The following is a 25,470-nucleotide window of genomic DNA, read 5'->3' on the forward strand; positions in this document are numbered from 1 at the left end:
TATGATTTTTATAGATAATAAACACTAACACATCTTTTTTTTGTCATTTTGGGATGAAAATCTCTGAAAGTTTTTGTAAATATAACTAACTACTGTAACATTTTATGATGGACTGACTTTCACCTCAAATAAACTTTTCGTATTTCATATTTTACCCTTTTCCCCATAACAGAGAAGATTAGGACTCAGCAGCCTGGGTGTGGGTAAGCATGTAGATATTCCTGCTGCATGGATTGAGGCAATTTATTTAGCTCAGTGCAAAGGAGAAATCCAGGAAGGTACTGTACTGTAAGCTCTAATTATGTAACCATTTTAAGTGTTTTTAAGTCAAAACAAAAATAGAATGGTTGTAGAATAGATTAAATATCCAATGTGCAGAAGTAAATGAACACAGTAAAATAATATTTGATAAGTATAAAGCTCAAAGTTTAGGGGAAATGAATTTGCTATTCAACAGAAATGGCTAGAAAAATGCAAAGCTTTCTAGCATAAGTTAGGCATAGACTAACAACCCATACCACATAGCATGATAAAATCTAACTGAGTACTTGAGTTAGACAAAAGGTGACATCTTAAGTAAATTAGAGGGTCAGATCTATGGGTAATCAAAGAATTTATGACCAACAAGAATTAGAGAGGAACACAGGAGGCAAAGTAATTTATTTTAATTGCATTAAATTGGAATTTTTTCATGCAAAATAAAAATGCAGCCAAATTTAGAAGGAAAGCAGTAAACTGGGAAAAATTATAACAAATTTCTCTGATAATGGTCTTATTTCCCGAAAACATAAAAAACTGAACCAAACTTAAAGTAAGAGCATTTCATAAAATAAGTAGATTGATAGTCAAATGATAAACAAAGTCAGTTTTCAATAGAAAAGAGCAAATTTATCAATAGTCACATAAAATGCTATAAATCAATAGAAATTAGAGATATATATTAAAACAACTGTGATGTACCAACTTACACATATCAGATTAACTAACATGACAGAAAAGAAAAATGATAAATGCTGAAGGGAACATGGAAAAATAGGGACACTGATGAACTGCTAGTGGAGTTCTGAACTGGGCCAGCCATTCTAAGGAGCAATTTGGAACTATGCTGAAATGGGCTACAAACCTATCTCATTTAACTCTGTAATGCCACTGTTATGTCTGTGTTCCAAAGAGTTCTAATAAGAAAAGATCTATATGTACAAAAATATTTCTAGCAGCTATCTTTGTATTAGCAAAAAAAGAAAGACAAATAAAGAGAGGAAAGAAAGGAAGGAAGGAAAGAAGGGAATGCTCATCAATTTGGTAATGACTTTGCAAGGTATATGATTATGATGGAATTCCATCATGTAGGAAAGGTCAAAGGTGATGAATTTAGGGAAACATTAGGGACTACTTATATGAACTATTGCAAAATGAAGTGAATGGAGGCAGGGGATCCTTGTATGCAATAGTAGCAGTATAATAATGATGATCAAATAGGAAAAAATTAACTACCATGATCAATATAATAATCTATGACAATTCCAAAGAACTCATGGGGAAAAATGCTTTTCACCTCCAGAAAGAGAACTAATGAACTCTTCAGATTGAAAAATATTTTTTTTTATTTTCAGGAGAGGATTCTGGTAAAATATCAGAGTAGGTTAAAACAATTTCAAGCTCTCCAGATTCTCACATGCTCGCCCCCCCGCCCAAGACAAAATGTGCCTCAGGGCAAAATCGAAGAGTAAAAATATACAAGAGTTGGTACAGAATAGTGGTCCATTGGGACAATTGAAGAAGATTCAAAAAAAGCTATGAAGCTAGAGGTTTGGCCCTAATAAAGTGTAGGTTACTTCCACTAAAACAGTAAGCGGTGAGCACTAAGGCTAGTTAAGTCAGGAGGCAGACATAGCCCCAACCACAGAATTTTCACCTCCTGAACAGTATGATGAATTGGACTTCTGAGTTGGAGAAGATTGAAGGAACCTCTACTGATAAAGACATCAGCCCAGATTTGCTGTTGAGACTGCCCTGGGTAAGAAGAAACCAGCAGGGTTCCAGTGAGTATAGGGGCAGTGGGGTAGAGATGCTGCTGGTGAGCATTTATAGAAGGGTTGAATAATGGATTTCAGTTCCAGGCCAGAGGGAAGAACTGAAGGAGGATTTCAGGGCAGAGGCACCATCTTTCATTCCTCAGGGATAGAGGTGATTATACTAAAAATTTCTATAATTTAAAAAAAAAAAAGTAGGCAAAAGAGAAAGAACCCAACCAAAGAAAGTTACTATGGGAACAAAAAGGAACAGAGTTTGTTTTCAGAGAAGAACTGAAGCAAAAAATTCTCTCTCTTATCCAAAAGAGTAATGTCAAATGGTCACCTGTTTAAAAATAATTCATAGAAGAATTCAAAAAAGTCTTTAAAAGTAAAATGAGACTGAGAAAAAGTTTAAAAATAGGAACAATTCAAGAAAAATAAGATTATGAAAAAGAAGGCATCCAACTAGAAAAGGAGATCCAGAATCTTAAGGAAGTAACTCCTTGAAATTGGAGGATGTCTCTCTTTTTTTTTTTAAACTTTGGCTCAGTTCTCTATTTGAAGAAGATGCTTATCAGAGAAAAAATTTCCTCATTGTTCTGATTTCTTTCTAATTTTGGCAACATTGGTTTTTGTTTGTAATCAAAATTAACCACTTTGTCTCTTGTGCTCTTTTTATCTTTTTTCTTTCATCATGAACTCTTTATCTATAAATGTGGAAGGTAGGTAACACTTTTCATAGTTCCCTAATTAGACACTTTATGTGTCTAAATCAAATACACATTTAGAACTTATGTGATGCAAAATGATAGTATTTGCCTAGATTCTTCCAGAAAGCTTTCTAGTTTTCCTAGCTGTTCTTATTGAATAGTGAATTCCTGCCAAAAAAGCTTGGATTATTTATGTAGATTTATTTTTATATACTTCAACTATGCTAAAGTCGTTAATTTTTAAAGTAAATTTTGAGTTGATTCTCTTGGGTTCTCTAAGAAAACCATTATATTACCTATAAAGAATGATAGTTTTATTTTCTCACTATGTATATTTATTTCCTCAATTTCTTTTTCTTGTCATTGTTGTAATTAGCATTTCTAGTATAATATTAAATAATAATCATGATAATGGATGTGTTTGCTTCACTTCTAATGAGAAGACTTGTAGTTTATTCTCATTTCAAATAAAGCTTGCTCTTGGTTCTAGTAAGATAATGCTTGTCAGTTTAAGGACAGCTTCATTTAATCCTGGGTTTTCTAGGACAGAATATTGTATTTTCTCAAAAAAAAAAAAAAGTGTCTGCATTTATTAATGTGATTATATGATTATGTGGGTTTTGTTATTGCTATGATTAATTGTGCTTATAGTTTTTCGATTTTTGAACTAGCCAATGTATTCCTGGTATAAATTCTATCTACTTATATCATCTCTGGGATATATTGTTGTACTGTTCTTGTGTTTTATTTAAATTTTATTAATGTTGATATTGGAATTTGGTCTCTAGTTTTTTCTCTGTTTTTGTTCTCCCTGGTTTAGGTATCAAAACCATCAAAAACCAGTCTCTTTTAATTGAGTCTAATTTTGCCCTTACTTTGTCTGAGGTCATGATTGCTACTCCTGTCATTTTATTTTTCAGCTAAAACATGATAGTTTCTCTTAATTTTACTCTGTGTATCTTTTTATTTCAAGTGTGTTTCTTGTAAACAACTTATTTTTGGCTTCTGGTTGCTAATCTATTATGCTAATCTCTTCCATTTTATGGGTGAATTCATCCCATTTATATTCACAATTATGATTGCTATTTCCTTCCATTGTACTTTCTTCACTCTAATCTTCCCATCTCTTTGTTCAAATGTTTATCACTCCTCCTTATTTACTCTTCTTTATATGTCTCTTTTATGTGAAGATTGTTTTTCCCATTTTTTACTCCTTTTAGTTTTAAAATCTATTTTCATATTTTCTATTTGCTCTATTTTCCCAGTCATTTGTTTTTCTAATGAGATATTTCACCATTTCTTTCATTCTTTAATACTTTTGACTTTTATGTTGCTATTGTTGTTTGTTTCTTGATGTGTCATGGAATCATTAACTTCTACTTCCTTATTTCTAATTTTTAAGTAATTATTTTCTTCATTCAGGTTTTGTACCTCTTATCATTTAGCTAATTCTGTTTTTTAAGGTGTTATTGCCTGTAGTATTTTTGTACCCCCCTTTACCAAGCTTTTAGTCTCTTTTCATAATTTTCTTATTTGCTCTCATTGTTTTCCCCAATTTTCCCTTTACCCCTGATTTTTTTAAAGGTTAAAAATCTCTACATTTAGCTTTCATATGAATTCTTTTAGGGCTTATATTCAATCTGCAGTTTTGTCTGTAGATGTTTTTATATGATTGTATTCTTCTAAGTTTGTGATTTGAGTTTCTCTAAAGTTCACAGTACCTTTTTATGATTAGGGTATCACTTTGTTTACTCATTTTCCCAACTCATTTCTTGACTTTGAACTTTATTTTATAGCTGGCTTTTGCTCACCTGGGGGGTGGATAGGGTTTGTCACTTTCTCAACTTTCAAACTTTTTTCCCCTGTTATTTCACAATTAATTTTGAAAATCTTTAAATTTTTGGCACTTCCAAGGTAGTGTCAACTGAGGAAGGTAGTGATCACTAGTCTTTTGGTCTTTGCTTTTGACTTGACCTGGGTTCTCAGACCACGACTTTTCTTTTCCCTAGAAATGCCACTTGGATATAAAGCTATTACTTCTTTTTGACTGTGATTTTCTCTGCCCTAGAATTGGTAATATGTTATGGAGTTATCAAACAATGGCTAGCCCTGCTCCCAGTATTAGCACAGAGGTCCATTGTAATCTTTTTTCTAAATAGGTCTTCAGCTCCTTTTTTGTCTCTGGGTAATCAGAGCTACCAATATTTATACTGCTGTTATCTCCAGCACAGCCCCCAAGACTCACAACTGCCACTAAACTTTGTTCCTAGCCAGCCACTTCTCCTTTTAACCTCCTAAGTTCTCCTGAACTAGACAAATATTTTTTCAAACTTTTATCTATGCTGCCTTAAAATCCAATCAGATACATTATTTTTAAACTCTTTATAAAGGAGTATTAGGAAAGCTTGACTAGTATACTACATTTACTCTGCCATTTTCAAATATTTTATTTCTTCCAATTGTTCCAAATAATCCAGGGATAACTAAAGTTCTATAAGATACATCACTGTATGATAATAATCTTTGACTATTCATTGACTTAACTTGAAGACCAAATTAAAGTACAAATTAATAAATTTTAAAACAATGCCAAGATTTTATGTGTACTTATTCTTATGTTTTTAATATTTCAGAAGCTTTAAATATGCTTTGTGCTTCTTTGGATCATGCCTCCTTGCACTGCAGTCATCTGTCAACATTATTTTTCATTGCTGAATCGGTTTTGTATAGAATCTGTTGTGATGCATCCCAGAAATCATATTTATATTCAAGCGAAATAAAATTGATAAAGGTACTTTAAAATTGACATTTTTTCCTTAATTTGCTACATATGTTCTCTTACCACTATTTTAGGACCTAAATAGGTTGTTATGTTTTATGATGAATTTTCCTTTTGTTTAGTTTTCTAATCTTTTTTCAATACACACTTTATTGTTTGATATAACATACCCAGAGGCATGAAAGGTAGCATGGTATAGTGGCCAGCTTTGAAGCCAAAAATTGCCCAAAAAAACAATTTATTTAATTTATTTAGCTTCTCAGTGTTCTAGGCACCTCTTTAAGATTACAATTTGCAGAGAAAGAACTAATCTATTTTGAAAGAATATGTTTCCTCACCTAAGGGACTTTTTTTTTTTTTTTAACCAAAGTAATCACAAATTCAGTCTCTATCTATATCCTCCTCAAAAAGGCAGAATTTTGACTTGAGAGGTGACCTCTGAACAAGGAAATCCTATCTCTGTCACATATTGGATGTGTGACCCAGAGAGTTATTTGACCTCTGGAAAACCTGACTGCAAAGAAAGTAGTGACCTTTATTGACAGGGCTTCCCATCAACTAATAGAAAAGCTGATGAAATCACAAATCACAAGTCCACTAGTCCTCATTTCTATAATGTATAGTAATTTTGTTTCATGATTTAAAAAATGAATATTTGGATAACCTTAGTTTTTCTACAATTAAGCTTTTGTTACTTTGACATTTAAATCTTCTCATACATAACCTTAAGTTGATATCTATTTTTATGCAATTAATTCCATTAGTATCAATCTTTTTTTTTTTTTTTTTTTTTTTTTTTTGCGGGGGGGAACTTTATAGCTTCATGTGTTACTTTAATAATCTTATGGTATTAGTCACTCATTCTCACAATAGATGAATTTTAAAATTTTGTTTAAAATTTTCTTTTAATTAGCAAAAATCTATTTTTTTCCCTCCCAAACACTTCCTTTCCCTGCATTGAAGATATTCAGTCAAGTCAAAAAAATCCTCTCATTGACCATGTCAAAAATGTATCTTAATCTATATTATAACTCCATCATTGGTCTATTTGGAGGGACTTAATATATTTCATCATTAGTTCTCTGGAATCATAATTGATCATAACATTTATCAAGATTCTTAAGTCTTTCAAGTTGTTGTTCTTTATCATCTTGTAATTGGATAGATTGTTCTCTGGTTTCAGTTCACTTGATTAAATGAGTTCGTATGAATTTTTTCAAGGTTCTTTGAAACCATCCTTTTTATCATTTATTGCTATACATTGTTATGTCCTGCTTTCTAGAGCCCCCATGCTGGGGTAATTAAAATATACCTTCCTAGTAGAGAAGTGATGAGGTGGGACTCCTGAAGATGGTGAAAAAATGGAGTCCATTTATTTCAAGGGCTTTCCCTCTTTTCTAATGTAACAAAAACAACACTGAGCATGTGGGACCACATAAACAACTTGCTATGTGGTTTGCCACCTGGTATCACTCTGCTTCAGTCACAACACAGGCTGATACTGCCCCTTGACTTCTCAGGAAGGCCTAGAACCCTTAGGGGAGATGGGGAGCCAAACCAGATATTGTTAGCGGGTTCCCTTTGGACTGAAGGCTCTTATACCTCACCCAGAGTTTCCCCTCTGACTGCGGCCCTCTACATCTTGCCCTTTCTTTGGGAGGAGCGACTTGATGTCTGTTTCTCCTCTCTATTGTCTGTCCTTGAGGATTAAGAGGTATAACCTTCCTGCTCCTCCTCCTCTTCCCCGCCTCCCCCTCCCCCCCCCCCATGAATGTTTTTCTCCTCACACTTCCTGGTCTTATCACCCAAGTTAAAATCTTTCCCTGTTTTAAAACTTGTAGGATTCATTAAAACCAATGTTACTCCATCGTATTGAGTTACTTGTCCTCCCACTAACTTCCAAGTCTCAAGCTCCAAATCCTCCTTCTTACAAAGACGTACACTCCAGACCATCTAAGAACTCGGTGATCTGCTTCTGAACTGCCAACAAACCTTGCTCCTAATCTAACTAAACCTGCTTCTTACTTCCCTCGGTAGGGAGGCTCATTTCTTAGTATTTGCCTCATTTTGGTTGAAAAATGAAAGTGACTAGACTAGCCCTTACCGATTCTTCCTGCTTGCCTATTTTTATACTTACCCTTCTGGGTCATGGGGACTTTTCCATTGAACTCATCCGATCCGAGCTGACTTGTATAGGACCTTACCTAGAACCCCATATTTGGGCACCAAATGTTGTGTCCTGCTTTCTAGAGCCCCAAAGTTGAGGAACTTGAGGATGAAAAGCATATTATTTTGAAAAAAATAATTTATGAGCAATTTAAAAAAACTAAGTTTAAATTTAAGATTAGGATGAAGGTTAAAGTTAAGGATTAGAGTTATTGGTTTGTAATATAATTTGTAATTTGGTATTTAGTATCCCTTCCTTCCTACTTTTCACCCCATTGTTTCCCTTGACATCCTTTATCTTCTGTCAAGACGAATTTTCCACTTTTTTGTGCTCTCTTTAATATTTTTATTTTCCCTAGTTACATGTAAAAAAGTTTTTTACATTTACATTTTTAAAACTTTGAATTCCAGATTTTCTTTCTTCTTTTCCCTCTCTCCACCCTTAGAGAAAACACATATGAAATTAAACAAAAAATTTCCATAAAAGTCATGTTGCAAAAGATTACCCCCCCCCAATAAAATGCTCAAGAAAAATAAAATTTTAAAAAAGTGCCTTAGTCTATATTCAGACACATCAGTTCTTTTCAATCTGTACAGATCCATCAGTTCTTTCTCTAGGTATGAGTAGCATTTTTCATCATAAGTCATAAGATTATCATAAGAGTCATCTTGGATCATTGTATTGCTAAGAATAGCAAAGCCATTTACAGCTGATCATCCCACAATATTGCTATTACTTTGTACGCAGTACATTTCACTTTGCTTCAGTTCATGATTTACTTTCCAGGTTTTTCTTTTTGAATTGGGAATTTGGTTTTAATATGCCTAGGAGTTTTCATGTTGGGATCTCCTTCAGAAGATCATCACTGTCTTCTTTCAATTTCTATTCCCCCTTGGATCTAGAATATTAGGATAGTTTTCTTTAATAATTTCTTGAAAGATGATGTCTAGACTCTCTCTTTGTTTTTATCATGACTTTCAGGTAGACCAATAAATTTTAAATGATCTTTCTTGGATCTATTTTTCAGGTCAATCATTTTTACAATGAAATACTTCACATTATTTTCTATCTTTTTCATTCTTTTGATTTTGTTTTTGTTTCTTGATTTCTCATAAAGTCATTGGCTTCCATTTGTTCAATTCTAATTGTTCAGGAATTATTTTCTTTCCTGAACTTTTTTACCTTCTTTCCCATTTGGCCAATTTTGCTTTTTAAAGGCATTCTTCCCCTCGCTTTTTTTCTATTTCCTTTTGTAAACACTCTCAATTCTTTTTTGCAATTTTTGAGATTTTAACTTCTTTATCCTTTTGCGATTGTATTTTAGTCTTCCTTGTTACTATAGTAGCTTTCTATGGTCAGAATCTTTTTTATGTTGTTTGCTTATTTCCCTAGTCTGTTATCTGGCCTTTAACTTCTTGTTAAAGTAGGGCTCTGTTTCCAGGGTGAAGGGTACATTGTCCCAAACTTCAGGGGTTTTGTTTATATATTGTTTTCAGAGATCCTTCTAGGGACCTGACCACAAGAACTTTTTTCTGCTCTGTAACTGTGAGGATGTCCTTCTCTATTGTACCTGTAAGATTTGGTGTACTAAAATAAATTATCAGAGTCCTTTCTCAATTCTAATAAAAAGACCTCCTGTGAAGCGAGACCTCTGGAAGATGATGTTCACTTCCACTCCCGCATAGCTGGTTTCCCAAGGTCCTCCCACCTTATTGACACCTTTCCTGCTGACCTGCATGTCCCCTCTCACACTTTACTTCTCTTGGTCAAATAGTTTCTTCAACTAATCTTCATGTTACAGGATATACAGGCCTCTCATTATCCTGAATACTCTCCACTGAGTATTCTCCAGGTTGTAAATGTTCTTCCTACAATTTGGCTCACAGAATTTAACAAAATACTGAAGATATGATTAAAAAAGAAAGACTACAAGACTATTGTTTCTTTTGTATCTTTTTTATTTCAATTTATCTTTGTATTTCATTAGCTTTTTTGCTTGCTATTTCATACTTGATTCATTTTTTACTTTAAATCTACTGAATCCTTCTTTCAACTATTGTCTCCCTGATTCTAACAGGTGATATTTTGAATACAAATATATTTTACACTTATTCTATTTTATTTGATATCTTAAATGAAAGTCTTTTTTTTATAGACATCATCTTCTTGTGGGTTCTCAGAAACTATGTTGAGAGTGCTCAAGCTTTGTCAAAATCCATCCCTAGACAATTTACTTAACTTAACCCTGTTAGCTTTAGTTTCCTCATCTGTGAAATAAACTAGGAAAGGAAATGACAAATCTCTCTAGATCTTTACCAAGAAAGCCTTAAATGGTATCAGACAAAGTTGGACCTGACTGAAATGACTCAGCAAGTCAAAAAAAAAAAAAAAAAAAGCAAACCATAAAAATATGATGTGTGTATACATGAACATGAATGTATATAGCATTCATTTATTAACATACAGATATACATAGACAAACATTATATATATACACAGATATCTATATGTTTCTACATACACACACATATACACAAATACACATACAAACCCTATATGGAAACTATACACATAAATACACACAAATTCATGGATAAATTCTGGAAAAACAAGTATTCTTCACCCATTTTGTTTTTCCTGTTTTGGTAGATAGGATTAAACTCTAGAGGGGTTTTTTTGTTTGTTTTTGTCCCTTTGGTGGCAATTGGGCTTAAGTGACTTGCCCAGGGCCGTATAACTGATAAGTATCTAAAGTTATATTTGAACTCAGGTCCTCTAGACTCTGGGGTTGGTTTTCTAACTACTGTGCCACATAGCTGCCTTTTTAAACTTTAAGTTCAACCAGTGTTACCTGTAAATAGAATCATCTGAAAGGATGCTCTTCAAAGAATTTTGTCCTGGATCTTTTCCATGATAGTAGACAATATCTTTGGCATATATCTCAGCTTCACTTCTCACCTGATATTAATAGTCACAAGGTTTCAAGAAAGTTATCACATTTTTGAAGGAACATTGTATAATTTTGACATAACATAGGAGAAATCTTGTTGGAAAAGAGCCTTTAAGATTACATTCTGCTCTGTCAAATAAAATATTTTTGAAAAATAGACAGCAACCAGTAAGTTCAATAGGCTCTTTTGTTTGCTGCAGCTTTCATATATGGTTTATATGCAATAGTTACTTTCCAAAAATCCTTGAAAAATGCCCTTTATGAGCATGTATATTAATCTCAAAATTTTCCTATTCCTGGTAATGTAAGTGTGTAGTTATTGATATTCTCTTGGGTTATCTTCTTCAAATAGTTGAGAATATAATGGATTAAATAAAATATATTGGATTAAATCAAAATTTAAATAAATTACCTTTTAATTGATTTAGTGTAACAGTAAATTCACTTTGTTTCTATGTGTGTATGTGTGCATGCATGTATATTTGAATAAAAACTAATTCATCAAAAATTTCCAGTTGAAGAATTATGAGATCATTTTTAAAATACAATATTATTTGTTTATGTTAGTCAGTTGCAGCAATAATTTATATTATTTATCCTATCATATCTATGACTCCTGACATTTTTAAGAAATATGTGGAAATGAAGGAGGACTGTATTTTGTATAAAATTTTCTGTAATTGAACTTTAATAGTGCATAAAATTAAAAAAATATATATATATACATATATGTGTATGTTTACACAGACACACACACTCCAACAGGATCTTGCTATTTAATTGAACTTACATCTCAGACTTTATGTCCATTTAAGTCTAGTGGGAACTTAAAAATATCTTTGATTAAAAGTTCTCTCACATGGAACAAAAGAATCATAAGGTACCCACATTTTCCTTTTTAAAAATTCTCTAAATAATATGTTTACAGGGCAGCTAGATGGCGCAGTGGATAAAGTATCAGCCCTGAAGTCAAGAGGACTTGAGTTCAAATTTGACCTGAGACAATACTTCCTAGCTGTGTGACCCTGGGCAAGTCACTTAACCCCAATTGCCTCAAGAAAAAAATAATATGTTTACATTTTAACTGATTTAGTGCAACAGTGGATTCACTTTCTCTCTCTCTCTCTTTCTATTTCTCTCTCTCTCTCTCTCTATGTTTTCTTTTCTTTGTTTTTTACAGATTGGATTTTTGACCTTTTTACGACTCTTTGTTTATCACCTGTATGGTAATCTAGAAGGCTTTGAAACACACTTACTTAGACTTCAACCATATTTATTTGGTAAAATATTTTCTTTAATTTACTACATCTAAAATGGTTTATATTACATAATGAAAATTCAAAATTATCTTGATAATCCTCAATTATATTTCTTACATGGGGAAAATTGTTTATCATAACAAGCATAAGGCATTTTATTGAACTGTTCTTAAATTAAAATCTATGTATAAATGGAACTTTTTGAAAAAAGAAAATGGAAATGAATGAAAATGAATATTGTATAATAATAATTATTCCCCCAAAGTTTTACCCTAGATAAGGAACAAAAAATAATAATCTCTTTCTCTTTGCAGAAATGGGAGAACTATGGAGAATATTGCATATATATCACACTTTGTTGACATATAGGCTAGCTTTGCTGAGCTGCCTTTTTCCTCTCTTTAAAAAAAAAAAATTATTACAAGCCTTGCATTGTTCAGTGGGGAAAAAAAGGAGAATATATTTAGCAATAAATAAGATATGAAAATAAAAAATTTTTGGAATAGATGGGAGCTACCTGATAGTGACTGCTGGAGATGCAACCCAGAATGAATCTCCTCTTGTGAGAGGATGATACAAGGAGACTGAGAGGCAGTTGCTGTTCTGACCTCTCTGACTGAGAAGCTGTTGTGTTGTCTGACCTCTCTCCTCTTCCCTCTGCCTCTAATTTATCTCATTCCAAGCCTGCAACACTTGTATCAGCAAAGGCTGCCTTGCAACTCCTTCAGATGTCATGATTGACAGCTATGGAGGCTCTCGGATAATTGACCTGTCTCTTAACAAAAGATGTCACATTTTTAAAAAATAATTTATAGTTTATTTTCCAACAAGTATCTGAAATACACATATCCCTTCAAAGAGTCCTAAATATTCACTAAATATTAGTGAAGATTAAGACTAATAGGTCTCCTAAATGTACATAGTGTTTGTATGTAAGCAATATTGTTTTGTCATATAATGATGTAGGCATATTTTATATATAATTAGATATAGTAATCATCTAGAAAAATTTTACTAGATGGATACTCGAATGAAGGTTATTGTAAAGAGAGATGATATAGAAGAATAGATAGAGAAATGCACTAAGAGCTAGGAAGGCCTTATACAAACTTTGGCATTGTGATTCTGAGAAAATCATTTAACTTCTTAGTGCTCTAGAAAATCCTCTAATGCTCTAAGCTGTAGAGAATGTCATAGATTACCTTATATTAATGAAATCACAGTTCTAACCCCTATCCTTAATATTATGATATTCTTAGGGTTCTCTTTGGGCAATTCAGTTCCTCAAATGAACTCAATGCTAAATATTGAGATACTTCTTATCTTTTGGTTTGGCTATTGCTGGCTATTTGAAATCAAAGAAAAATACTCTTCTATGAAAATTTTCAATATTTTCTCTGTAATCTATTCTTTGCCTTTCCTATTTTTGTCTATGCCATCACAGAGGTCAGGTTTATATCAGTAGAGAATAATAAAAATATCTTTCTAACTTGTGATCCTATACCCTTTTTATAAAACATGCTCCCTTTATATCTTTAAATTACTTAATTCATAAATATTTATTAAGCACTTGCTACATGGAAGTCACTGTTCTAAGTTCTGGGAATGCAAAAAGAGGTAAAAAACAGTTCTTGCCTTAAAAGAGCTTACAATATAATGGAGAAGATAACATGTAAATATATATATAGTAAGCCAAATACATGGGGGGAAGAGAAATAATTAAAATAAAAATAATTAAAAGAGGGAAAGCACTGGAAGTAAGGCTTCCTATACAAAGCCAAGGCGTCAGTAGTCAGAGCAGAGGAGGGATAGTGTCCAGGCTTGAGATACCTTGTTCTTGGAAAAGCCTGGATGCCAATGTTACTGGATTAAAAAGTACATGTTGAATTCTGAGGTACCACTACATACCTCTCAAATTGGCTAAGATGATAGGAAAAGATGGCGAATGTTGGAGGGGATGTGGGAAAACTGGGACACTAAAACATTGTTAATGGAGTTGTGAATTGATCCAACCATTCTGGAGAGCAATATGGAAATATGCCCAAAGGGTTATCAAACTGTGCATACCCTTTGATCCAGCAGGGTCTCTTTTGGATCTATATCCCAAAGAGATCATAAAAAAGGGAAAAGGACCCACATGTGCAAAAATATTTGTGGCAGGTCTCTTTGTAGTGGCAAGGAACTGGAAACTAAATGGATGCCCATCAGTTGGATCCCAGCTGAATAAGTTATGGAATAGGAATGTTATGGAATAATATTCTTCTATAAGAAACCATCAGAAGGATGATTTCAGAGAGACTTGGAAAGATTTAGATGAACTGATGGTGAGTGAAGTGAATAGAAACAAGAGAATATTGTACAGAGCAACAAAATTATATGATGATTGATTCTGATGGACGTGGTTCTTTTCAACAGTGAGGTGATTCAGACCAGTTCCAATGATCTTGTGATGGAGAGAGCCATTTATACCCAGAGAAAGAACTGTGGTGACTGATTGTGGCTCACAACATAGTATTTTCACCTTTTATGTTGTTTGCTTGCTTCTTGTTTTCTTTCTCATTTTCCCCTTTTTGATCTGATTTTTCTTGTGCAGCATGATAATTATGGAAATATGTATAGAAGAACTGCACATGTTTAACATATATTAGATTACTTGCTGTCTAAGGGAGGGGCAGAGGAAAGGGAAGGAGAAAAAAATTGGAACACAAGGTACAGGTTGAGTAGGAAGGTATAAGAAGACTAGACTTATAGAAGGAGGCTATGTCATGCAGGGCTTTTAATGCCAAACATAAAATTTTGTATTTATTCGTGGAAGAATTAGCAACCACTGGAATTTATTAAAAAAGTTAGGTGACATGTTAAGACCTGCATTTTAGGAAAATCACTTTAGTGGCTGAAAGTAGCATGGATTGAAGTGTGCAGAGATGTGAGACAGGCAGATTCAACATCAGGTTATTGTAAAGTGGCAGATAGAAGTTAAGTGCAGGTAGAGAGAACTGTCATTGAGTATAGTTAGTGTCTCAAGTTATAGACAATGAGTTAGAATGCAATAAGCTTGTCATCTGCATAGAAGTGGTAAGGAAATGGGGCAGGAAAGGTAGATTTGAAAATCATCATCATAATAATGGTAATTAAATCTATGGGAGCTAACGAGATTACCAAGTGAAGTAATATAAATGGAGAAAAGAATAGAACCCAGGACAGAACCCTGAGGGCTTCTGGGATTAGATGTTATCCAGAGGATGATCCAGGAAAAGAGTCAGAGAAGGAGTGGTTCCATGAGTAAGAAAAGACCCGGAGAGAGTGAAAGTGGTGTTCTGAAAACCTAGAGAGGAAACAGTATGGAGGAAAGAGTGATCTATAGTATCAAAAGCTGCAGAGAGATGAAGATGAATGAAGTCTTAGAAAGTCAATGGTTTTGTCAACTAAGACATAATAATTTTGGAGAGAGAAGTTTGGTAGAATGATTGCACTGGATCATGGATTGTAAGAGGTTAAGAAGAATGTGAGAGGAAAATGAAAGTACCTTCTGTAAAATGACCTTTTTGAAGAATTTAGTTATACCAAAGGCAGAAGAGAAAGAGGAAAATAGCAGAGATGGAAGAATCAAGTTGGGGTTTTTTTTAAGCATAGAAGAGACATGTGCATGCTTGTAGGCAATAAGAAACAATATGTCTAAAATGTATGTTTCCATTGCTTTCCAAATCTTCCTCTAGCTTTCTCATCACTACTACTGACAATATTCATATAAATATATGAAGCTAGGAATTTTGACTCTTTTGTATTAGCCGGTGATGCAGTGAACTAGGATATAGGAACCTGGTTTCAAAGACCAGTTTTTCTACTTGTATAAAGCTGAGCAATTTATTAAATTTCCTTGGGCTTTATTTTCCTCATCTGTAAAAGGAGGGTGTTGGATTAGACGAATTCTAAAAGCTAAATATATTACATAATGATCCAGTACTTACTTTTTCCTTTCATTTTCCATCTCTATAGCATTTCCTAGATTTCTTTTTCCTTTCTATTCCTACAATCACAGGTTTAGGTCTTAATCAAATTTATTTCTCTTAGAAGGCAGCAGCTAATTATTATTATTATATTATTATTGAAAGAGAGGAATATTTAGTGAGTATTTACAAATAAATACAGCTTTCTCAAGAATTATTTTTTTTAAGTACAGGGTTAATTTTTAAACAAAATTTGACAAAATCTCTCATGGATAGTCTTTGTGGGCAAAAGTGAGAAATATGGGTTAACAAACAATTCAGGGAGTTGGATTTAGAACTGAATGACTAAAACAAAACAATATTCATTAATCAATGAAATCTTGAAAGGATGTTCTATGTGATCCTAGAGACCTTTCCTTGATCAATGACTGAGATGACGACATAGGTGACATACTTCTCAAATAGGCAAATGATACAAATTTGGAGAGATATGCTTATCAAATGTGCAGATAACACAAATTAAGAAAGATAGCTTACATATTGGATAATAGTCAGGATTCAAAGGCATTTCAACAGACTAAAATGATAGAATAAAGCCAGTCAATCAGTCAACATTTATTTAATACCTACTATGTGCTAAGGGACTAGTACTAAGTAATAGGTATGAAAGAAAGTCAAAAGGCAATCACTGTTTTCAGGGAGCTCACAATCTAACGGGAAAAAGTATGCAAACTACTATGTACAAGCAAGGTATACATATATGTGTATATATATATATATATATATATATATATATATATTCACATATCTATGAAAAGTTTAAAATAATAAGCAAAGGGAAGGCACTAGAATTAAGTTGCGCTAGGAGAGGCTTCTTATAGAAGATCCTTATAGAAGATGGGATTTCTAAGCAGTACCTAAAGGAAGCTAGGTAAGTCAGCAAGCAAAAATGAAGAAAGAGAGCATTACAGATATTGATGGCATCCAGTAAAAATGCTTGGAGATAGGCTAGAATGTCTTGTTCAAGAAACAATAAGGAGAACAGTATTCTATTCACTGGATCACACAGTATATAATTTGGTGATTGGGAATGTAAGCCATAAGAAAACTGGAAAAGTGGGAAGAGGATGTAAATTTTGAAAGGTTTTGAAAAGCGAGAGGATTTTATATTGATCCTTAAAGTGATAAGGAAATGTAGAGTTTAAATTGGGTTCAGAAAGTCGGCTTCACAAGTACAAAACATGGAAGCATGGCTAGAGGGCAATTTGTCTTTAAAAAATTGTGGAGGGCTTAGTAGATTGCAACGTCAATATGAGACAACATTGAAATGACAACCCAAGCTGTGATTTTAAGTTGTATTGAAAGAGGCATAAATTGTGTTTGGAACTAGAAAAATGGTAGTTTTACTGTGTTTTGCTCTTATCTGACAGCATTTGGTATTGCATATGCTTAATTGGAAGAGTAATTAAAATTATTTTCTTTGCAGAATAAGGAACAACAAGTGAAAGTTGAAGAGAGGTAGATTTCAGCTTGATATAAGGAAAAACTTTTGACAATTGAGAGTTATCCAAAAATAGAATTAGCTTGCATTTGGAGGTATCCTCTCATGAAAGGCCTTCAAGCAAAAGCCAAATGATTTTTTGGAGATATGAATTGAATTATTTTTCAGGAAGAGTTGAACAAGATACCCTCTGAAATTTTTTGTACAACTGAAATTCTCTTATTTTGTCATTCCATCTTGATGACATCTCTTTCTCTAATCTCTTTCCAATTTATCCTTTCAAAGCAACAAGAATCATTTTAAGTATGATTTTGATCATGTCATATGCCTTTTTGGAATCATATAATTCTATAGTCTTTTAAAAATATTTTTATTATTTTCCAGTTATATGTAAAACAGCTTGTTTTTATATTTTTCCTGATTATACATGTATATTAATTTTAATATACATTTATGAATCATGCTGGAAGAGAAAAATCATAACAAAAGGAAAAAACCATAAGAATAAAAAAACAGAAGAAAAAGAAAAAAAAAAATGAACATGGCATTGTTCTCTCAGTTCCATATTTCTCTCTGAAGATACAAAAGGCATTTTCTATCCAAAGTTTATTGGGATTGGGATTGCCTTGGATCACTGAACTGTTGAGAAGTCTTTCATAGTTGATCACTACACAATCTTGTAATTATTGTATACAACATATTCCTAGTTCTGCTTGTTTCACTCAGCATCAGCATCTGCCTAAATTGGTCTACTTGTTCAGTGCCAAACCAATCAAACTGCCAAAAATTATTTTTTAGAGCTAGAAAAAATAACAAAAAACATTTGAAAGAACAAAAGTTCAAGAATATAAAGGGAATTAATGAAAAATAAAATAGAAAAGATGGTGGCCTAGCAATATCAGACTTAAAACTATATTATAAAACAGAAGTCATCAAAACCATTTGGTATTGCTAAAAAATAGAGTGGTGAATCAATGAAATAGTAATATAATATTTGATAAACCCCAAAATTCTAGCTTTTGGAGTAAAAATTCATTCTTTCACAAAAATTGCTGGGAAAATTGGAAAATAATATGTCAGAAATTTGGTATATAATTACATCTTACATCCCATCCCAAAATAAGGTCAAAATGGTTACATGATTTGGGCATAAGCAAATTGGGAGAGAAAAGGATAGTTTACCTATCAAATCTTTGAAGAAAGGAGGAATTTATGACCAAAGAAAAACTAGAGAACATTATAAAATGCAAAATGGACAACTTTGATTATATTAAATTAAAAAGGTTTTGGACAAAACAACACAAATGATTAAAAGGGAAGTACAAAGTTGGGAAAAAATTTTTACAGCCAGTGTTTCTGATAAAGGCCTAATTTCTAAAATATATAAAGAACTGTCAAATTTATAAGCATAAGTCATTCCCTAATTAATGAATAGTCAAAGGATATGAACAGACAATTTTCACATGAAGAAATCAAAGCTGTCTATAATCATATGAAAAAATGCTCTAACTATTGATTAAAGAAATGCAAATTTAAAAAATTTTGAGGTATCACCTCATATCTCTCAGATTGACTAAGATGACAGGAAAAAATTATGATAAATGTTGGAAGGGATGTGGGAAAACTAACACACTAGTGCTTTATTGGTGGAGTTGTGAAATGATCCAACCATTCTGGAGAGCAATTTGGAATTATGCTAAAGTGCTAATAAACTGTATATACACTTTGATCCAGCAGTACTATTATTAAGTATGTATCCCAAGGAAATAAAAAAGGAGGGGAAAGACCCATATGAAATGTTTGTAGCAGTTCTTTTTGTGGTGGCAAAGAATTGGAAAATGGATAGATGCCCATCAACTGGGGAATGGCTGAATAAGTTATGGTGTGTGTAAGTAATGGAAGATTGTTGTTCTATATGAAATAATGAACAAAATTAGAAAGGCCTGGAAAGATTTATGTGAACTGATGGTGAGTGAAACAATTCTGTAGTCTTTTACATAAAATTAAGACTCATGATTTAGACTATGGCTATTCCATCTCCCCTTAGGATTGTAGCGATAACCCAGTGCTATTGGATTTTCTAATAATATGACTTATGATTTTCCCCATGATTATCAATTTATTTTTAATTTTCAGTTAGGTAGGCTTAATTATCCCTTATAAAGTTTGACATATCCTCCTATAAGTACATATGTGTGTATATATATATATATATATATATGTGTGTGTGTGTGTGTGTGTGTGTGTGTGTGTAATACACACACACACACAGAGTACAGGAGAAAGTAAATTAAAGTTTAAAAAATACACATGGAAGATTTGGATTGCTAGAAGTGCTTTGTTTCCCTTCATGGGGGCTTTGGTGGGAGGGGATTTCATGAAGTCACCTTTAGGCATGCTCATGGCAAAAAAGTATTTTATTAAGGTAGATTTTAACCTTCTTAGAAATGTATACTCTTAGAAAATTATCTGTGGGCATTGAAAGATTAAATGATTTGTCCAGGGTCATACGAATTCAAGTTTTCCTAATTCCAAGGCTATCTCTATATTATTCTACACTGCAACTTCCTGAAAGTTAACAGTATTCTAATTGACTTGTTGGAGGCAGCAGGGCTTAAAAGTGTGATGAGTCTGAAGCTTCAATTAGAATGAAAATATGTTGAGTCTGCATTTTAATGACACCAATTAATACTAGCATTTTAGAAAGAGTTGGGCCAAAAAACAAAAACAAAACAAAACTAGATTAGGGATGTTAATCATAAAGTAATTGTCTGTATTGATTATGCAGCTATTATGTATTTATTGTGGTGTTTTGCTTAATTGATAACCTCCATACATAATTGAGGAATAACTGTATTTAACTGGACACTTAGTCATGATGAACTAGCTGTATTACTTTTGACTTGTTTACACTGCAATATTATATTGCCCTACTTTCAGATTTTAAATACTTAGGTTAAATATAGTATAATGAGTAGAAGATTGATATAATTAAATGTGAAATAATGTTTTGAAAACCTTTTTTTCATACAATAGCACTTTATTTTTGTGAAGACACCTACAGCAAGTATCCCAACATTCTTTCAATTATCAGTTTTATGAAAATGACTGGTGAAGTCATTTGCTTTCCAGGAATATCTGAAACACATGAGGATACTGATACAAAGCAGGATGTGATTTTTCCTGGCATGGTAGGTAATCATCTGATACATCAGACAGCATTATCATTAAGGGACAAGTGTGGGTTGTGGCTTGGCACAGGGTGGATGCATAACCTGGTTGATAGCCCAGAATTCTGGTTGTCTGTTGTCATGTCTATTAATATTGGTACACAGATACAGAGGGAATTCTCAAGAGAGAAATCTTAGGGACAATCAATGAATTCTGACCACAACCTTTCTTATATTGTGCTCAAAAGAGCTTTGCATACACATCATACTTTTCCTAAATAAATCTGGTTAAACCAGTTATTGATACATAGGATGTTCCATTTACTTGGTTGGAATTATGGTCAAATATAGAGTAATTTCTGAACTCTAGGCCTTAGCAATAAGTCAGTCCATATATCTTTCATCTTATCCTCTATAGTTTGGGGTACACACACACACACACACACATCTTGTTTTTACATAATTATTTGCATATTTTCTACTCCATTAAAATATGAGTTCATTGAAAACAGGGACTTAATTTGTTGGTTTTTGTTTTGTTTTATTTTGCCTTTTTTTTTTTAATCTCTAGTATACATGCCAGGTATGTAATACATATTTGTTGTAATATTCGTAACATCTTAATACATGTTTGTTGATTTTTTTTGGGGGGGGGGAAGGGAGGAGTAGTTCATTTATGGCTTAGTCAATTTCTTTTTCTAAGATTAGGTTAAGTTCTCTATTTCTTAGCCTGTTGATATTTTAATTTTCTATTTTTGTAAATGTCCATCCATTTAATTTAGGTGATCAAAGTAATTTATTTTTCATTTTTTTCAATTATATGAATTCAATTTTTTTAGTTTTGATGCTGGTGACTTGGTTTTATATTTTCTTTTTTAAATAAAATGAATGTTTTATACATTTTATTGTTTAAAAAGCAAAATGGCTTCTAGTTTTATAATTCAATTTTTTTCAATTTTGTTCATCTTTTTAATTTTAAGGATTTCTATTTTGATGATTGTTTTTTATAAATTTGTTGATTTTTTAGATTTTTCTAGTGGCCTATTTAGATAACTTTGTTGATCTGCTTTTCTTTTCTATTTTTTATTGATAAAAATGTCTAGAAATATAACTTTCCCCAAAAAAACCTGCTTTGGCTGTATTTCAGAAATTTGATTTGTTGTCTCATTTTAATGGAATTTTAATTTTTAATATAATGGAATTTTAATTTTTAATATAATGGAATTTTAATGGAATTACCTATTGTTTCTTTGATCTGATCTTTAAATCAATGATTCTTTAAGCAATTTAATTTCCCACAAATAATTTGACAGTCCTTTATTTATTGTTGCATTGTATTTGCTAAAAGATGTGCTTAATATTTCTATTTTCTTTCATTTGTTTGTAAGATTTTTTTTTTTAACAGTACAAGGGTTAGCTGATTTTGCCCTAAAGGCCAAATCTGGTCTGTTTTTTATTTGTTAACTTTTTAAATTTTTTGGGCCACACAAAAGCAGATAATAAGTCAATGTTGGCCTGTGATCCATAGTTTGTGGGCCCTTTCTAGTACATGATTAATTTTTGTAAAATGCTATGCACAGCTAATATATTTAGTCCATTCTATTCATATTCATAATCTTCAGGTTTCCATCATTTCTAAAATTCTATTCACATCCTTAACATATTATTTATTTTATGTTAGATTTGTCTAGTCTGAAAAGATTGCAATGAGGCCCCCTCCACTATTATGCTTTTATTATTCATTTCTCCTGCAACTTATTAACATTTCCTTAAAGTATTTAGATATTAAGCTATTTGGTATATAAATGTTAAGTACTGATATTAATTCATTGTCTTGGGTACCTTTTCAGTAAATGTAACTTCATTTTCATTTTTTTTTAATCTAGTCTATTATTGCTGATACTTTGAAATCATTCTTGCTACACTTGCATTTTTAAATTTCAGCTGAAACCTATTTGTGTTCCAGCTCCTTGTTTTGATTTTGCATGAATCATTATTTTTCCAGGTGTGATTCTTTTAAACAATGTCTTTTCAGAATCTACTTTCTAATCCATTCTACTATCCTCTTCAATTTTATGTGAATTTATCAAATTCAAATTCACAGTTATAGTTGATGTGTTTTTACCTCTACAGCATATTCTTTTATTCTTTTCCCCATCTTTGTTTCCTGCAGTAGTTCTCTAGATCTGATACAGTTTGATTTTATGTTCTGCTCCTTTTCTCTTTTACCTGGGCAAAACCCAATCTTTCTATCACTTTTTTTTTTTTTTATTTTTTTTTTTAATTTAATAGCCTTTTATTTACAGGATATATACATGGGTAACTTTACAGCATTAACAATTGCCAAACCTCTTGTTCCAATTTTTCACCTCTTCCCCCACCCCTCCCTAAATGGCAGGATGACCAGTAGATGTTAAATATATTAAAATATAACTTAGATACATAATAAGTATACATGACCTAAAACATTATTTTGCTGTACAAAAGAATCAGACTCTGAATTATTGTACAATTAGCTTTGTGAAGGAAATCAAAAATGCAGGTGTGCATAAATATAGGGATTGGGAATTCAATGTAATGGTTTTTAGTCATCCCCAGAGTTCTTTTCTGGGTATAGCTGGTTCAGTTCATTACTGCTCCATTAGAAATGATTTGGTTGATCTCGTTGCTGAGGATGGCTGATCCATCAGAACTGGTCATCATCTAGTATTGATTGTTGAAGTATATAATGATCTCCTGGTCCTGCTCATTTCACTCAGCATCAGTTCGTAAGTCTCTCAGGCCTTTCTGAAATCATCCTGTTGGTCATTTCTTACAGAACAGTAATATTCCATAATTTTCATATACCACAATTTATTCAGCCATTCTCCAACTGATGGACATCCATTCAGTTTCAGTTTCTAGCCACTACAAAAGGGCTGCCACAAACATTCGTGCACATCCTTCTTTATAATCTCTTTGGGATATAATCCCAGTAGTAACACTGCTGGATCAAAGGGTATGCACAGTTTGATAACTTTTTGAGCATAGTTCCAAACTACTCTCCAAATGGTTGGATTCGTTCACAACTCCACCAACAATGAATCAATGTCCCAGTTTTCCCACATCCCTCCAACAATCATCATAATTTTTCCTGTCATTTTAGCCAATCTGACAGGTGTGTAGTGGTATCTTAGAGTTGTCTTAATTTGCATTTCTCTGATTAATAATGACTTGGAGCATCTTTTCATATGACTAGAAATAGTTTCAATTTCTTCATCTGAGAATTGTCTGTTCATATCCTTTGACCATTTTCAATTGGAGAATGGCTTGATTTTTTATAAATTAGAGTTAATTCTCTATATATTTTGGAAATGAGGCCTTTATCAGAACCTTTGACTGTAAAAATATTTTCCCAGTTTATTGCTTCCCTTCTAATCTTGTCTGCATTAGATTTGTTTGTACAAAAACTTTTCAGTTTGGTATAATCAAAATTTTCTATTTTGTGGTCAGTAATGATCTCTAGTTCTGCTTTGGTCATAAAGACCTTCCCCTTCCACAGGTCTGAGATGTAAACTATCCTATGTTCCTCTAATTTATTAATGATTTCATTCTTTATGCCTAGGTCATGAACCCATTTTGACCTTATCTTGGTGTACGGCGTTAAGTATGGATCAATGCCTAGTTTCTGCCATATTAGTTTCCAATTTTCCCAGCAATTTTTATCAAACAGTAAGTTCTTATCCCAAAAGCTTGGGATCTTTGGGTTTGTCAAAGACTAGGTTGCTATATTTGTTGACTGTTTTATCCCTTGAACCTACTCTATTCCACTGATCAACTAATCTATTCCTTAGCCAATACCAAATAGTTTTGGTAACTGCTGCTCTATAATATAATTTTAGATCTGGTACAGCTAAGCCACCATCATTTGATTTTTTTCATTAATTCCCTGAAATTCTTGACCTTTTGTTTTCCATATGAACTTTGTTGTTATTTTTCTAGGTCATTAAAATAGTTTTTGGGAGTCTGATTGGTATAGCACTAAATAAATAGATTAGTTTAGGTAATATTGTCATCTTTATTATATTTGCTCGCCCTATCCAAGAGCATTTAATATTTTTCAATTGGTTAGATCAGACTTAATTTGTGTGAAAAGTGGTCTGTAATTTTGCTCATAAAGTTTCTGATTTTCCCTTGGCAGATAGATTCCTAAATATTTTATATTATCAGTAGTTACTTTAAATGGAATTTCTCTTTGTAACTCTGACTGTTGGATTTTGTTAGTGATATATAAGAATGCTGATGACTTATGTGGGTTTATTTTATAACCAGCAACTTTGCTAAAGTTGTGGATTATTTCTAATAACTTTTAGCAGAATCTCTGGGGTTCTCTAAGTATACCATCATGTCATCGGCAAAGAGTGATAATTTGGCTTCCTCATTGCCTATTCTTATTCCTTTAATCTCTTTCTCAGCTCTTATTGCTATAGCTAGCGTTTCTAATACAATATTAAATAGTAACGGTGATAGTGGGCAACCTTGTTTCACTCAGATCTTATTGGGAATGGTTGCAGTTTGTCTCCATTACATATGATGCTTACTGATGGTTTTAAATAGATGCTGCTGATTATTTTAAGGAAAAGTCCATTTATTCCTATACTCTCAAGTGTTTTTAATAGGAATGGATGTTGGATTTTATCAAATGCTTTTCTGCATCTATTGAGATGATCATATGGTTTTGTTAATTTGGTTATTAACATGGCCAATTATATTGATAGTTTTCCTAATATTGAACCAGCCCTGCATTCCTGGTATAAATCCTACTTGATCATAGTGTATTATCTTGGAGATGATTTTCTGTAGTCTTTTTGCTAATATCTTATTTAAGATTTTAGCATCAATATTCATTAGGGAGATTGGTCTATAATTTTCTTTCTCTGTTTTCAGCCTACCTGGTTTAGGTATCAGTACCATGTCTGTGTCATAGAAGGAA

At 32.5% G+C, this 25,470-nt stretch overlaps 1 protein-coding gene across 3 annotated transcripts in view; it reads left to right on the forward strand.

Annotated features, from left to right (window-relative positions):
- The window catches only part of TMEM232 (transmembrane protein 232), a 190,657-nt gene that overhangs the window by 22,752 nt on the left and 142,435 nt on the right, over positions 1-25,470 (forward strand). For all 3 annotated transcript variants that reach the window (XR_004234190.1, XM_031968625.1, XM_031968622.1), the window contains exons 4-7: positions 173-278; positions 5,359-5,516; positions 11,802-11,901; positions 20,365-20,519. Coding sequence is in view for 2 of the 3 variants with exons in the window: in XM_031968625.1 (XP_031824485.1) it covers positions 173-278; positions 5,359-5,516; positions 11,802-11,901; positions 20,365-20,519 (519 nt within the window). In the remaining variant the exon portion in view is untranslated. The remainder of the gene's footprint in view (positions 1-172; positions 279-5,358; positions 5,517-11,801; positions 11,902-20,364; positions 20,520-25,470) is intronic.

This window comes from Sarcophilus harrisii, chromosome 1, assembly GCF_902635505.1.
Source record: "Sarcophilus harrisii chromosome 1, mSarHar1.11, whole genome shotgun sequence".
Classification (NCBI taxonomy): Eukaryota; Metazoa; Chordata; class Mammalia; order Dasyuromorphia; family Dasyuridae; genus Sarcophilus; species Sarcophilus harrisii.